The 17477-nt window shown below is 35.1% G+C and overlaps 2 protein-coding genes across 2 annotated transcripts; both read left to right on the forward strand.

Moving 5' to 3' along the window:
* On the forward strand, positions 1-3529 carry LOTGIDRAFT_93771 (hypothetical protein; the record flags this gene model as incomplete). Its single annotated transcript, XM_009062792.1, has 9 exons — positions 1-55; positions 611-793; positions 1022-1102; positions 1450-1732; positions 1842-1913; positions 2275-2334; positions 2583-2659; positions 2954-3177; positions 3368-3529. Coding segments are annotated over 9 exons (1197 nt in total), but the record flags the coding sequence as incomplete, so codon positions are not given.
* Positions 3530-12161: 8632 nt separating this feature from the next.
* Positions 12162-12341, forward strand: LOTGIDRAFT_80483 (hypothetical protein; the record flags this gene model as incomplete). Its single annotated transcript, XM_009062696.1, has 1 exon — positions 12162-12341. A coding segment is annotated over one exon (180 nt), but the record flags the coding sequence as incomplete, so codon positions are not given.
* Between the last annotated feature and the right edge of the window lie 5136 nt (positions 12342-17477).

Below are 17477 nucleotides of genomic sequence, written 5' to 3' on the forward strand. Positions count from 1 at the left end.
GATGATGCTACTTGGATCCTCACCAGTGCCTTTATCATATTTACTATGCAATCAGGTAAGGCATTCGACAAAAATGTAGTTGGGTATGGTTTCGAGGTGAATGTCAGGACTTGTGGGTGCACGTCTTATCCCTACCCCGTTGGGTTCTCAATTTATTTTTAATCCTTTCGATTACACACATTGTTTTCTAAACAGGCCCACTTGACTCTTCAGAGAAATGAGATTACTGCTATCCTATTCGATTCGCTGATTACTGCTATCCTATTCGATTCGCTGATTACTGCTATCCTCTTCGATTCGCTGATTACTGCTATCCTCTTCGACTCGCTGATTACTGCTATCCTATTCGATTCGCTGATTACTGCTATCCTATTCGATTCGCTGATTACTGCTATCCTATTCGATTCGCTGATTACTGCTATCCTCTTCGACTCGCTGCTTCATTATTGTAGTCGACCAAGCCAAGGTTTGGCCAAAGCTCACCTTGTAGATAGAGGATACTTTTATTTCTCTTTTCAAAAACCAACTTTTACATTTTGAATACTTCTAATAAGAAGATATGTGAAAATATCAACGCTTATATAATCCCAATCTCTTAACATTATTGTAGGTTTTGGGCTTCTAGAAAGTGGTATGGCTACCAGAAGAAATGAAGTAAACATTATGATGAAGAACGCTATAGATGTTATATTCGGTGGTTTATTGTATTGGGCATTTGGTTATGGTATAAGTTTCGGTACCAGTAAAGGCAGTAATGGGTTCACCGGGTGGGGCAGCTTCTTTCTAGACCCAGGTGACCTTTACTTTACATGGTTAACAGTCGAATACGGGTGATCTGAACTACTTATGTTAAGGACATTTACATTGCAGCACGGTCAGAATTTCTGTCGCTACATTTGGGCCCTAAAATTCGAAAATCAATCGTGTGTCCATGCTCGTGCAATATACAAAACGTTATGTTGGATTAACATAAAGATGATTTAACTTTTTAGAAGAAACCATACGGTAATTTATTTTTCAGATGACGATACAATGGGAACAGAATTTTCAAAGTTTACATTTCAAGCATCATTCGCAACGACGGCTACCACAATTGTTTCTGGTTTGTGATACATTTTGCATGTTTAATAATAACAATATGACAAAGAACTGAACTCCAAATACAATCCACATATAGCATATATTTGGCAGAAATCCTTATGGACCCCTTCCAACATTAACCTAGAAAGCAAAGCTTTACATTTCACCCAAAATCGTCCCTTTACTGCTAAAGATATTACTCAAAACATTTCATTACGAAATCGCTGAGATGATCAAGCTGGGTTGTATTTTTTATATCCATATTAGGAATCGAATCCCAAACCTTCATATTAGCAAGTTCTTGGACCTTCGCAGCTCTGAAAAGAGCGATCGCGGTTATCTCCCATCCTCTGTTCTTTTCCACTTCAGGCGCAATGGCAGAGAGAACCAAACTACATGCTTACATCATATTCTGTCTCACAAACACATTGGTGTATTCTTTCCCAGCACATTGGGTATGGGCAGATAATGGCTGGTTGAAACAGCTACATGTCGTGGATGTAGCCGGTGTTGGTCCTGTTCATCTTGTTGGAGGAGTTACAGCTCTCATTGCAGCTGTCATGTTGAAACCACGTTATGGTCGTTTTGATTCCAAGCAGCAATTAAAGAGTTCCAGTCCAGTCAACAGCCTTCTTGGCTTGTTCATTCTGTGGTAAGTACCATGTACCCAATGGTCGTAAGAGACTCAAAAAGATAACGGAGTAACACAATTTTCATTTGCATGGGTTCTTTCTATTTCTTCATAATTTTCTTTATTTAAGGTGGGGATGGTTAGGATTTAACTGTGGTAGTACATTTGGTATTTCTGGTGGCAAATGGAAATTGGCAGCTAAGTAAGTTATATCGCTATAAATAACCTAAATGTTCTATATATATATAGGAATATTTCCAAATCATCCTGAAATCAACTTTCATACAAAGATAAATTTAGCTAGCCATACATTTGTGAGCATTTTTTCTTTCCCATTTAGTGTTCTTCTTTCGATGAAATCATATGCTTTTACCAGGCTACTGTCCGTATGCTACAGACTATAAGCATATCAAAGATCCTCGATAACTGAAAATCTAGAAAAAGTAGGCAAATTATTGGCGTTGTACTGCAAGATTTCCTTCCATGTCACGAAACTGGTTGTTTATGTTATAACTCTATACAGCACTGCAGCTTGGTTTAACCTTTTTGACTCTATTGAACAGGGCAGCAGCAACAACAATCATGGCATCATGTGGTGGAGGAATAACATCATTCATTATCAGGTGAGAGATAATTCCATGTTTCTCTGTTGATAGTTGCATGCTTGAAAGAAATGTTTCTTTACCAATGAAATAGATGGAGACATCATTGGACCCGCCAGTATCTAATTCCGGTGTGTCTAGACCATATGCCTCTTTTGGCCTGATTGAAGCAGTTCGGACATGGCGATATGGACATAAATTTTTAACCTGAACTCCTGTTTTACCTGTTGCTGTTTACTGGATCAATGTTCTTTGATGATATATTTCAGCTATTTGTTCCATAACAAGAAAGTTAATGTTAGGATCATAACAAATGGAATTTTGGGATCTCTGGTGTCTATCACAGGTATGATAAATAGAACATATCATGGCTACACCCATTCCAAATAAAAATCAGATAAGAAGGTGTTACAAAATTATGTTTAAGAATGAGAGCAACGTTTTGGCACAATGATGAAATGTGTAGGGCCAGCGCAATGGTAACCTGAAAGTTTCAATTAATTGTTAATTGAGAGTATCTGCTTCAATAGCATTGTCAGATTCTCAATGAATTAAGAACCTCATCTACAGTAAGTGAAGCAAATGATCGAGCTTGTTTGACCGCGATTCCTTTTAATACTCCATGTGGAATCTATTTTAGGTATTTGTGCTGTAACTTACTGTTGGTCAGCAATCATAATTGGATCAATAGGGGCTATCGTGGAAGCCAGTGGGGAGGCTCTCCTCGTCAAATTGAAAATTGACGATCCAGTCGGTGCTACATCAGTTCACTTCTTCTGTTCCATCTGGGGACTTCTATGTTGTGGTCTATTTGCCAGATTTGACAATATTCAAATGTTCTCAGCTTACACGGGTTTATTTCTGGTAAGTTATTTTTGGGGTAAAGAAACTTTTCAGTGGTGCCCAGAATAGTTCATCATTAATGGCTCTACAATGCATCATTCCTGCGTTGTCGGGAACAAAGTCTGTCCAGAAAACATATGAAGCTTCAGGACTTTTTACTAGGTATTGTTTTCTGATATCAATATTGATATTTTTGATTGATCTCTTTCAGGGCGGTGGGTTTGAGCTGTTGGGAATTCAGTGCTTAGCAATTGCTTCAATCATAGGCTGGTCAGCTATTATCTCATATATCAATCTTAAACTGCTGGATTTCGTTATTGGTCTCCGAGTAGATGTCGAGGATGAACTTTTAGGAGCAGACGTCTCAGAACACATGTGTTTACCACCAGGTTATAATTTAGAAGAGTTGAAGGCGTCAGTCCACAACAAGATAGCGTCAGATCGTCCAAAGGCCAAGAGAAACACAAAAGATGAAGTTTTAGTGGACGATACGTCCTGTTTGTGCCTCTATAGAAAATCTCGTCTGATAACTAAGAATGTAGTCCATCCGTTAGAAAGCCCCCATCATCATGGAAGGGAAAATTCTAAGAGTAAAAGCGCAGAGTCTGAGTCTCTCTCCAAACAGCAGAACAATTTGACGCTTGTTGATACGGATGGTGAAAGCATTGTTTCATCCACGTCTTCAACAAAATCTAGTCCCAAGCTCCGAAAACGATCATTTCGTGGAAATGACGAAATTAGGCTTGCTCCTGAGAAAACTTGTTCTGCTATGTAAATATAAAAGAATGTATTTACCTTACAATCCGTCAATTAGAACTTAATTTGGACAACACATTATAATCCAATGAATGACAACATAATATCGGTATTAGAGTGGTGATAACATTCTGGAAATTTATCAAACACTTTGATTCTGAAAGTAATCCGGGTAGCTGTAATCAAGTTCTGTCTACTGGTAATTCCAGAAGTAAATGGAATATCTGAGATATTCAGGCATATTCTGATGCCACATTTTGAAAAACCAATGAGAATGTACAAAGAGTGTGGTTTGCTTTAAGTGATTTTTATTGAGGCTTTGTTATTATTTCATGCATTTTAATTTATTTATTTAATAATAAAATATCAAGACTGTTAATATAGTGCTCAATTATAGAGCCATATATTTTTAATTTTGAGCATGATTTTAATATTTCTAATATAGTTTATTAATATGTACTTTTTGTTAGAAAGAGAGAGAAGAGACTGTGGTATATATTATATCACAAAAATTACATGTCATGTATTCTGTAAAAATATAACGTTAATGAGCACTTTCATTGCACTTACTTATTTTATTCATTTTTTATGATAGGTCTAGAACTATGATATTTATAAAATGTTAATAAAATTTATTCTCAAACTCTATTGCCCGGCAACTTTTTGGTTCCAGGTTCGAGTCCCTATCGAAGCTTTTTAAAAAAAAAATTCTCAATCAAACACTGTCTGCTGTATCATTGTGGTACAGTGGGCTGCGCACTTGCCTGGCAACTTTGGGTTCCCGGGTCTAACAGCGTCTCTTCTACCATTTTGAGTATACCAAAGTGGTCTGTGATAGCTGACCAGAGCTAAAACCAAATAGTCCACTTTTATTAACCCCTTTGGGCCCACTTTGGTAACGGTCTCATTTAAACCCCTGTGTTATTCTTTTATCCGGACCATTTTGTGTTGAGAAGATGCGCAACGAAGTGCTCTTTCAGTGGTCTGGTCTTGGCTACCCAGTGGTCTGCGCACTTACCTGGAGTGGTTTATGATTACCAGACATCAAAATGAAATCCTGTGAATTTGGTTTGAAAATATTGAGGAAAGTTTGTGATTCGTCGTTTCATTCAATATGGAAGTCAATATTGAACTATTTTACACTAAAGCATGCTACGATCAAAGCTACAGACCTACTTAAAGCGATTGCTAGTAAGAACATTATAAAAGAGTTCCCTCCCTTCTACCAGCTTATGTTCAATTCTTGGGACTTGTTATCGAACGGTAGCCGATCTCCCTCAGATAATATGTATGATGTATCACTACAGCCCTTGTTTGATAATCCATTAAAAAGACATGAAGTCAAAGTGTAAATATTTTAGTAAATATGGAATTAATACAAACTATGACATTATTTATTATGTTATCCCAGGCTTTTTACCTATAGGTGTTATAGTAGACGATTTTATAGAATCGGAATGTACACTCGATTATATTGTAAAAATGCTGGAAATGATCAAATCTGCTATCCCTCATGATTGGTTACATATTATTGAAACGGAAGAGTATACTGCCAAATCTGCTCCAGAGCCCTGCTGTATAATCAATCGTGAGGAACTCAATTTGACAATTTCACATCTAAGACCTTACATGGTATACTGATTAAGAATAAGTGCACAGAACCGACTGGTTTTTTAAAGTGGAATACTATTCTTAAGAGTGTTAATTGGCCAATAGTCTGCAAAAATACACATGAATCTCTTAAAGATGCTAAACAAATTGACCTCGATTATAAAATCCTGCATAATATTATATGGACAAGATCTAAACTATTAATGATTGGTAAAATTAATGATGATATCTGTCAGATATGTAATGAGGAATCAGAGGATCTAAATCATTTGTTATTTTCCTGTCTAGATCTCTCCCTCCTCCTTTATCTTTTGAAACTTTTGTTGTCGGATATTCTATCTAGAACTGTAACAGACGATGAATTACAATTATATATTTGTCTAGGCTTACAGACAAGAATTAAGGGTCAACCATTTAGACTATGTAACATAATTCTAAGTGTAGCCCGTAAGACAATTTTTCATAGAAGGCATATTGTAACAAACAATCCCAGATCCAATGTGGATAAAATTATATAAATACAAGTTACGCCAAAGTTTAAATTTCATTAAGTATTTCTATGGAAAAACAAAAAGAAATTTTATAAAAGACTTTGTGTTACCATCATGTCTAATCCCACTGGAAATAGATGGTTCGATTAGTTCAGATTTTTAATTACATTTATAGATATATATATATACATGTCTAAGTTAAAATGCTCTATCTGAGCACTACATATTTTCATGTTAAAGATTTTGTTTTGAAAGTATCTTCACCTAAACTTTAGATTGATTTCGGTTTCGAAATCTAAAGCTCTGGTATTTAGATACATTTCGTAATATAACTACTTTTATTTTTTTTTTTTATCTTTCATTGTACAAATACAAGTTTTTAAATTTGTACATAATATTTCATTTAATAATCTACATATAATAATATGTAATATCTTTTAAAAGTATATTTCAATGTATTTAATTGCTATAAATACTGTATTGTGTACATCACTATAATTATGTTAATAAATCTTCCAAAGATAAAAAAAAAAGCGCACTTCCCCGGCAACTTTGAGGTCCCAGGTTCGAGTCCCTGTATCATTGTAAGTATATGTAAGTGAACTCTACAAAAAACTAGCTGAAACCAAATAGGACACATTAACCCCTTCGGAACCACTGGGGTATAACTTGTTTCGGACCCATTTAAACCCCTGTGTTATGCTTTTTTCCGGACCATTTTGTGTTGAGAAGATGCGCAACGAAATGCTCTTTCATTTCATATGCGGAAACCATAGCTGGGAACAAGCTTTAACCCTTTCCTGAGCTAACCCTAATTGGTTTTTCAAAACTAGGGTTAACCCAGCCTTAACCCTAGGGTTAACCCTCGCTAACCCCAGGTCTCGATAGCCCGGTGGTTCGCGCACTTGCCCGGCAACTTTGAGGTCCCAGGTTCGAGTCCCTATCGAAGCTTTTTTTAAAAAAAAATTTTTTGCTAAGTCGAACACCGTCTGCTGTATCATTGTAAGTATACAAAAGAGGTCTGTGAACTCTAGAATGGCTGAAAACTAGCTGAAACCAAATCGGACACATTAACCCCTTCGGAACCACTGGGGTATAACTTGTTTCGGGCCCATTTAAACCCCTGTGTTATGCTTTTTTCCAGACCATTTTGTGTTGAGAAGATGCGCAATGAAGTACTCTTTCTTTTAATATGCGGAAACCATAGCTGGGAACAAGCTTTAACCCTTTCCTGAGCTAACCCTAATTGGTTTTTCAAAACTAGGGTTAGCCCAGCCTTAACTCTAGGGTTAACCCTCACTAACCCCAGGTCTCGATAGTCCAGTGGTTCGCGCACTTGCCCGTTAACTTTGAGGTCCCAGGTTCGAGTCCCTATCGAAGCTTTTTAAAAAAATATTTTTTTTGCTAAGTCAAACACTGTCTGCTGTATCATTGTAAGTATACAAAAGAGGTCTGTGAACTCTAGAATGGCTGAAAACTAGCTGAAACCAAATCGGACATATTAACCCCTTGGAGCCACTGGGGTATAACTTGCTTCGGGCCCATTTAAACCCCTGTGTTATGCTTTTTTCCAGACCATTTTGTGTTGAGCAGATGCGCAACGAAGTGCTCTTTCATTTCATATGCGGAAACCATAGCTGGGAACAAGCTTTAACCCTTTCCTGAGCTAACCCTAATTGGTTTTTCAAAACTAGGGTTAACCATGCCTTAACCCTAGGGTTAAACCTCGCTAACCCTAGGTCTCGATAGCCCGGTGGTTCGCGCACTTGCCCGGCAACTTTGAGGTCCCAGGTTCGAGTCCCTATCGAAGCTTTTTAAAAAAAAATTTTTTGCTAAGTCGAACACCGTCTGCTGTATCATTGCAAGTATACAAAAGAGGTCTGTGAACTCTAGAATGGCTGAAAACTAGCTGAAACCAAATCGGACACATTAACCCCTTCGGAACCACTGGGGTATAACTTGTTTCGGGCCCATTTAAACCCCTGTGTTATGCTTTTTTCCAGACCATTTTGTGTTGAGAAGATGCGCAACGAAGTGCTCTTTCATTTCATATGCGGAAACCATAGCTGGGAACAAGCTTTAACCCTTTCCTGAGCTAACCCTAATTGGTTTTTCAAAACTAGGGTTAGCCCAGCCTTAACCCTAGGGTTAACCCTCACTAACCTCAGGTCTCGATAGCCCGGTGGTTTGCGCACTTGACCGGCAACTTTGAGGTCCCAGGTTCGAGTCCCTATCGAAACCTTTTAAAATTTTTTTTTTTTTTGCTAAGTCGAACACCGTCTGCTGTATCATTGTAAGTATACAAAAGAGGTCTGTGAACTCTAGAATGGCTGAAAACTAGCTAAAACCAAATCAGACACATTAACCCCTTGGAACCACTGGGGTATAACTTGCTTCGGGCCCATTTAAACCCCTGTGTTATGCTTTTTTCCGGACCATTTTGTGTTGAGAAGATGCGCAACGAAGTGCACTTTCATTTGATATGCGGAAACTTTAGTTTGGAACCAGCTTAAAGCCCTTCCTGAGCTAACCCTAATTGATTTTTCATATTTTTCTTTAACACAAGGTCTCGGTGGCCCAGTGGTTTTAACCTCTATTATTCAGTTTTTTTTTCTATTTTGCTATTCAATCATTATAAGTCTTTTTTCAAAACTACGTCATCTAGTCTATACTGCTTTATTGTTTATACAACCTGAAGAGTTACAATATATTGTATTATATCTTTATTTGTATCATAATTGAGTTACACTGTATTGAATAACAATGTAATTCTATTCTCGTATATTAAACAAGTATTATATAAATTATTCTCATATTTTAATTGTTTAACTCCATTATGGAGTCTATTTCTGTGATATTCATTTATATTATGATTTTATTCATATGAAATCTGTGATATTAACATTTCATATATCCTATTATATGAAAATATATTTTATTGTATACTATTTATGTTTAATAAATATTTACAAGATAAAAAAAAATGCGCACTTGCGTTGCAGCTTTGAGATACCGGGTTCGACTTCCTGTCGAAGCTTTTTTTAAAATTTCTTTTTTGCTAAGTCAAACACGCTTTTTTCATTATTTTAAGTATACAAAGATAGGTAAAATAGAGAGCAATACATGCCCAGTATGCTTTGAGGAGCCAGAAACATTGCCTCATTTTAATTTTAAGATTTGCTTATGTTTATATTATTTTGTCCCCTTCAAGATGTGCATCTCATTATTTTAAATTATGTAATATATGTGCCAAGAAATCAATATATTGTAGAAGAAACAAGATAGCTTGCCAAGCAAGATAATATACGCCCACTGTCATCTTTGATTTTAAATAGAAATATTTGGTAGTACAGTAACAATTACCAGTATGCAATATTCAACCTTCAGTGAATAGAAACAATAACTCATACTAAATATTTTTCTGATTTTCAATGGGGATCATCCTTGGGTGATAACAAACATTCATACCAAGTTTCGTCAAAATCTGTCAATAATTGATCCTTCTAGAGATTTTTGTCTGAGTGAAATATAGGCTAGGCATTCCAGTTCATCTAATTAGCAATTTTCAGCAACTCTATGGGCTGTTAACTATTCTTTTTGTGACTCCATTAATTCTTAATTTTAAGCGAGATTAACAATAAACAAAAGCAATAAAATCTGAAAATGTATCCCTTTCCAAACACAATAAACAATATTGAGTTCTAGCATCATCTGGTATTTTATTGGTACTCGTAAGAAAATTTACTTGTATGGACAGATATACTTTATGGTGTGTTTCCATATTATCATTTTTCACTTGAGTTAACAAAACGACCGTAAATCTATAGAGGCAAACTTACTTTATTGGACTAGTTTTCAACAGTTACATTAAATGGCCGTAACATGGTTTGGTTAGACTGTTTTATCACCTTGTAAAATTTGATTGACTTCTGTTCTGGAACCTAGGATGTAGATTAAATCGGTTGTTTTCCTTCATAGCGTTTAATTCTTGGAAATAGGTTAATCTTTAGTGTGTTATTGCAAACTCCGAATGAGAAGATACTTTAACCGAGTTTTACATTGTTTACATTCATTTACAAATGAAATTCTGTGAATCATTTAATCTGTTAACCTGAGATTACCTCAAGATGGGGTTGTCAAAAGTTTCCAATTGTGTAACATTTGGCATGGTTACACAAAAGGAGGTTGAAATTGGTTAACGACCCCATTTCTCCAATCAACATTTTTACGATGCTGCTAAAGGACTAACATAGAGTATGATAGAGTATTATTATTTCTGATCAATAAGTTGCTCCAGATATCAGATGAACAACTATATGAAATATATGGTGACAAATGGTTTCTGTCATAGTTTGAGTCTTTAAACATCATTCAGCTTAGGTGATCATAACCTAGGGCATATCTTCTACACAAAACTTTCCTGACAAAACCCATTATGTTTATAACTGGCTTCAGGTATATTATCTTACTTTGATAGTTGACCCATGTCAGATCCATTATAGGAAATGTCAAAATGAAAACTAAAATCATATCATAATGGATTTATTTCAGGTGAAGTTATCATATCTTACTTTTCTACTCCAAATTCAGTTAATAATGTAGATGAATCAACCGTGTATAGAGGTCTGGTCCAACTTCGGACGTAATCTGTAGCTTAAGTTTTTTTTTACGTGAAGCATTTTTAGTTCTGAAGTCGTATTCGTTTCGTAAAGTCAAGCTAGATATTTGTTTACAACAGGCAATAACTCATAACGTTTACAATTGAGAATGAAGTTCTTTGAAGGGGAGTACTTTGGTATATTACTTTCTATACTTGTGATAATTCAAGCGTTTGTACTTGTGTCTCTTGTCCCTTACATGATAACGTTTTTTAGATAGCTTCAGACACGATAAACCAAATTAATGGTATAAAAATATTCCGCGTCATTTCAGCCCTGCTTACAATAATCATATCCAGCGTCGAGCATGTGTAGAACGTATGTACAGATTAATGAGCCAATTCGCAATAACATAATAAAGGCACATAAAAAAATATCAAGCGGAAGTTTTGTTCCGTTACATTCAGTCGTATAGCGATTTTGTCTTTGGTGTGATAAAACCACAAATAATAATATGAGCATTATAATGAGAAAAGGCAAAATCGAGATTCCAAAACGTAAAAGATTTATGGAAGATTTCATTGGTGCCAAACGGCTGCAAGAGTAAGATTTAAAATAAACCTTCAATGATACTAACCATAAATTATACTTTTGATATTAAAACAACGCAATACTTTAAGGGTTACAGTCTTCATAGAGGCCGTTTTCTGTACCGAAAATTAGAACTTTATGATTTTTCTGGGTTTATTGGACGAATCCACGACCAAACTACCTTGATAAGGAGATTGTAAACAATTCAGAAGGCAAGTCAGTAAGTAAATCTTATTCAGAAACCATATGGTATATGAATACATTACAATAGATGTAATTTGTACAATATAGATAAATAAGATAAATTTTTAATAATATACAATTTTCAAAATTAGTACATGACATAAATAATGAACATAATAGAGTTTAAATTAAAAATTACAGATAAATTTTCCAAAGGGTGAAAGATTTATTTTAATCCTAATTAGTAATATTTTGATTAATTAAGTAATTAATTAATTAATACGAGATCAAGCAACTTAATTATATTAGAATGTCATATTTGACTCGACTTGACACATTTCAAGTCATGCCAATTGACTCAATTATGTCACGACTGAGCATTCTTATGCCAATCCTCATTTTGATATATAAATATGAGCCACATATTTGTAAGATCATATCATTTCCACAATCTATACCACAACAACCAATTATTTTCAATATGCCTATCAATAGTAGAAGAATTGTATTTGTCATCTTAGCTTCAGCTGTAACAGTATCTTGTACTAAGCACGAGCCTCCAAGATGGTTTAGAAGTTCTGTAGAGTCAGCTAAGGCAAAACATCATGGTACTTATAATGCGATTCCATTATTTCCTGAAAACGATGACACCGAGAACTCGGTTGGAGACGTCGGCCATCTTGGTAGCTTGGGCACTATTTCAGACTTAACTGATTTACCTCTGGAAGAGTTATACAGAATTGAAGCCGATGTGACGGAATATGCAGACATTGAATGTAAAAACGGTGGAAAATTATTACTCAGAAGTTTCTGTCAGTGTCCAAGTGATTTTTATGGTACATTTTGTCAGCATCTGTCGCAAAATAGATCTTGTGGTAGAATTATGCACGGTGCCTGGATGGAATCAGATTGTAATATATGCCGCTGTTATGATGGCTTATTCCATTGCATTCCCATATCTCAAACCGACTGTTATAAATCCAGACCGAAGCACCAACGATATTTCGTGTATCCTTCCAATGTTCCTAACCGACGAAGACATATGGATGATTTCCATTCAGGCACGCCCGGACATCTTGCAAATTTGTGGATGATTATACTTTTTATTTCTGTTTCTTTGTTATGATTAGTCTTTGTTATTTTTTATTTGTTATTGATATTGTTACAATTTGTTATTGCTCTATTTTCAGTGAATAAAATAATCAAAACCAGATTTTAGTTTCTTTTTCGTCTGCTTTAAACAGTAAGTAGTAAACGAAATCAATTTTCGACACGTAACAGTTATGAATTGACATACAAAATTAACGTAATTCAAACAAAATGATAAATGTCACATGTATGCAGACTAAAGAATTATAGGCCTCAAGTACATTATAAATAAGATTTATTAGATATGATCACAAGGTCAGATTGCAATCCATAAGTCAAAATCAAGGAAGTAGTCACGGAATGAGTGCAATAACCACTTTGGATCATTTATGATGGAAATAAATGCAATCCGTCAACCGATAACCGTCGACATTCATCAATCTGTGGTAAATATTAGCATGTTTCCGACTAAAATAGCAGACGTTGTAAATTGTAACCTTTCATATCTAGAAAAACAACGTTCAAATAAATATTTAAGATGACATTTCACTTAAATGGATATGGTAAAATTTAATGAATACAGATAAAAAATCCTACGAGAATGCCTCATAATTGGCATGTGAATGAGGTCCAGACTTTTTATTAGTCAGAGCTCAATATAAATCTTTTTTCCTCTAATTGCATTTCAGAAAAACTTTTAGTGTTTCAATTCCACACTAAAATCATGCTCATGGAAATGATCTAGCGATATTTGTACGTAAGTTGAAGGAAAACATGTATGCTATTTAGTTCTATAAGGCAACATAACATGTTAAGCCTGTCGCAGACGAGAGGAACTAACTGAGCTGCCTGCCTCAAGAAAGTAATGATAATGTTGCTTAGCTGACAGCCTCTCGAGGCAGGTTTAGAAATGTGTTTTTGACACTGTCCAAAATTATTGCATACACACCTCACCTTTTTGTTGGATCTAATATAGGTCGGTGTGTGCAAGTCTGGTGACCTTGAATAAGTAATCCTTCCTTATGTTTCGAGGCGAACCAGCTTAAAATTGATACGGATGATTCGGAAAAAGGTCAATGTTAAGAGGTTTGGCGATGGACTAGCTGACTAGTAGACGGGATCCTAATCAACTGAAGTTGTTAACCTTTTATAAAATGGTTGTTTCTTTCTTAAGAATAAAGAGAATGCCATTATATTGGTTATCTCCCTTGAAAGGTGAAATAAAATTATTGGATTTAATTCCACATCGAAGATTAGATGCCGATAGGCCCCGCCACACTAGAAAGACGTTCTTACTGCGCCGCTATTGTGATGGAAAAGTAGCTCATAGTATGTTAAGGTCGCCATAAGCGTAGTAAAAGCGTGTAGGACACGCCAGACATGACATTGTTCTGCAGCGCGTTGAAAGCGCCAAAGGATCGAGGAGGTTGTCAGACAAAGTATTGTTATATGGCATTAACACTTTTAAAACTTTAGAATGCTATATGGTCTCATGACTTGCGTTTAGAGGTCGGCTGTTTTTAAGTTTGTAGTGACTTTTTCTCCACGATTTACCACAACTTGTACATTTCATGTCGCTGTGAGAGATCGCAGTCCGGTGTGTCCATGTTCCAATTTCATCGATGGGTAACGAACATGGATAGTCACAGACTAGCAGTGTTAAAATTTATTACTTTCAATTAGCTAGTGCTTGCTGATAAGTTAATACAATTTCAGATCATTGCATCATCTGTAGAAAATATTAAACCTGCTTTTTCATCTGTTTTTAAGCGAAATATCGAACCGAACACACAGAATTCCCTGACCAACACAGAGTGTCTGAACTTATTTTTTAATTACTACTCGGTGATCAGTTATTTAAAGCTTTTTGATTGATTTGCGTCTGATGACCTCGTCAATTTCTTCCTACATTTCAATTATTCCATTCTACATATTAGATGTTATTTCAACTTGGAGAGGTCTAGGTTTAATTTTTAAATTCACTAGTCTGGTTGTGTTTTTTCACAAGAAGGCAATGACAATTCCAATAATTAGCACCCTTAGACTTTTCCAGAAACAAGGAGCCCGTATGTATTGGCAATTTACTATTGAAAAGACGTAGGCCTAATCTACTTGTGCCTATGTGTCATGGTTTCACTCACTGCAGAAAAGTAATATTTTATCCTTTATTTCAGTCCATTTCATTGGTCAATAAAGTCCTATGATATCTTGCATTTTTCAAGTTTTGGAATTCTCCCAACTCTAAAGAATGACCCTAGTGTTTATGAAGACAATTTGAGTAAAAATATAACATGTTGCGGACAATTTTGAGAAATTCTATCTAATCCAGTGAGGTAACTTAGAATATAATCTCTATTTCATTTATGGCATAAAAATGACAAAGGAAGCAGGTCGACAGAAACATTGGTAAATAAGATTGTGTACTAACTTTCGATGGAAATAAAATTTCTTTCAATGCAACTTACTATAAATTCCCATAGGTCTCCTAGTCCAACCAGATTTTAATAATTATTACCAATGAACCCGTCTTAGACTTTCTACAATGAATATATAGTGCAAGTCAATAAGTAGAAGATTCGTAATGAAGTCCTAAAAATTCTGGTTCTACGATTGTCTAATGGTGTATGTTTCTTAATGTTTTTCAAGTTCACCCAGTTCTCATTCTATGAAACTTCCCAAAATGAATCTATAGTGCATATCAATAGGTAGAAGATTCGTAATGAAGTTAATTTGGATATATAACCTACAAGTTACTTCCTCGTTTTCAGTGCACGATTTACAACTACCCTCAATGTACACTTTAAAGTAATATAATATAGAATTAGATTCAATGTTAAATCCCTGGAGTCGCTATGTGGAAACTTGTTTAACCTGATGGTTAATCTTATTAAATCTTCAGACTCTTCAGAGATTTAAAAATCCCCAGTCTCCGTGTAATATCTTCAAACTATGCAAAGAACTGTTAAACCATTTAATTTTGCGGACGATTTTCAAGTATGATAGGTATCATTGCTAAATAATCCTATAATTCAGTCATCAGCTACAATATAATATCAACCACCCAGGTAGACTGGCCATTCCCCGCAGCTCATCATATCTGTTGCAAGAAATGGGCCGACTACTAACTCAAGTGCTCAACTGAATGGTCATTGATCGACATCAAGATTGAACTTTTGTGTGCAACTGGTTGCAACTACAAGTTTTCTCTGCTCAGTGCGACCAGAACAAATGAATACGTTGAATGATCGGATTCTCCTAGTTAAGCTATCGCTGAAAATCCAGTTGCTATCAGATTCTATCAGTCAGCTAAGCTATTTGACTAAAAAAGTATTTGACTGATTTCAGAACAGTAAATGTTTTATTTCGATTACCACGGTTGTTTATGCAGAAAAACAAATTTGGTAGAATTCCGCGTGGTATCATTGACTGTGTAGGTGTTTAAAATACCAATCTTTCATTGCATCTCCAAATGTCACTAGAGATCGTTTATGTCTTCTAAATCGTTCTTGTTACGATCGTAAAATTTTTTAGATGGAAATATAACAAAAATATACTAACATCATAACATTCTTTCGTTCTTACTTATCTTTGAAAGTCTACAATGAAGTTCATCATTAAAATAACATTTGCACAAATTCTTATATTCACCTTTTTTGTTATACAATCCAACAGCTATCTGGACTCGCTGAAAGATCCAGTCGCAGTGGGGCATCGGGTGTTCTGATTGACTAGCTTGCGACACCCGATATTGATTTAACTGGCTATTCATGTGCGAAAAGACTTAAAAGGAACATTTGACGCAAATAATAGAAATATAATTAAACTGCAAACTCGTACCGATTTCGCCGAAATCGTGAACTAGTAACTAACACACCAGGAAATGACGGAAATGTATACAAAATATCAAAGAAAAACATTACTTAAAGCCAATTCAGGATACATATTGAAGGGTTTTGTGGGCATTCAGATAATACTACAGACTACATAATTTGAATTCTTGCGAAAAAGACTAGAGGTTGGGTTTTGCTTTATTTAATTCAGATTTGTACATTATCTCGGCATTTTAGACATAGGTAAGAATGAACTCAATAAACTTGGATTTTACTGGTTTTCCTGGCTACTATAATATCGCCTAACGCAGTCAATGACATTTTTTTCAGATTGCAGAAAAGATCTAAAACCATTCCTTGTTGGAAGATTGATGGTTTAGTTTCAACATCCAGACACAATGCAGTTGAAATTGTAACATAATATATTTGCAGCAGATCATTTATTTTCAATGAACAATTTATATAACGTGCCTTAAAATAAATACTCTTAGACAAGTAGAAAAGAACATGTTTAAAAGCGGAAAGAACAAAGAATCATTTTAATTACATTTTTCTTTAAATTGGTAGCTTTCACGTTATGACTCCTTAGACAATCTCTAAAGTATTTGATCAACGTTATGTATTGGATTTCATTGAGAGTGTGGTGCAGGAGCTGACAGGAAAAGGCATTTAATCGTAAGGATGGGATCACCCGAAGCCTCTTGTGCTGTACGATTTAAAGATTCCTCGACAGTTGTAAATCAAAGATGACTGGGCTAATGCCTTTGTTCTGGCATTGCAAGACCTTATCCATCTTCATTAGTATATTGGATTATTTGTAAAAAGTTGGCCACCTAGTCTAAAGAAAACATTATCGAATATACAAACAAAATATATAAATTGAAATTGTTTAGCCCCCGGAAAGTGTTGAATATTGCAGGGAAATCTGAAAGCATAATACTTCTATTTGACTTCAGATGAAATGTGTAATATTAACCAAAAAAAAAATTAAGAAATAAAATAACACAAATGTTCATAATAAGAATTTATAATAATTATAAGTGAATTTTTTACATAACGTTGTCCCTTTCTTCATAACTGTTTTGCTGTACTTATTTTTATTAATCGATTAGAACGTAAAATGTTGAAACGTTGTGTACATAACAAATTGTGGGAAGCCTGTCAAAAAGTTG

This window comes from Lottia gigantea, assembly GCF_000327385.1.
Source record: "Lottia gigantea unplaced genomic scaffold LOTGIsca_53, whole genome shotgun sequence".
Lineage (NCBI taxonomy): Eukaryota > Metazoa > Mollusca > Gastropoda > Lottiidae > Lottia > Lottia gigantea.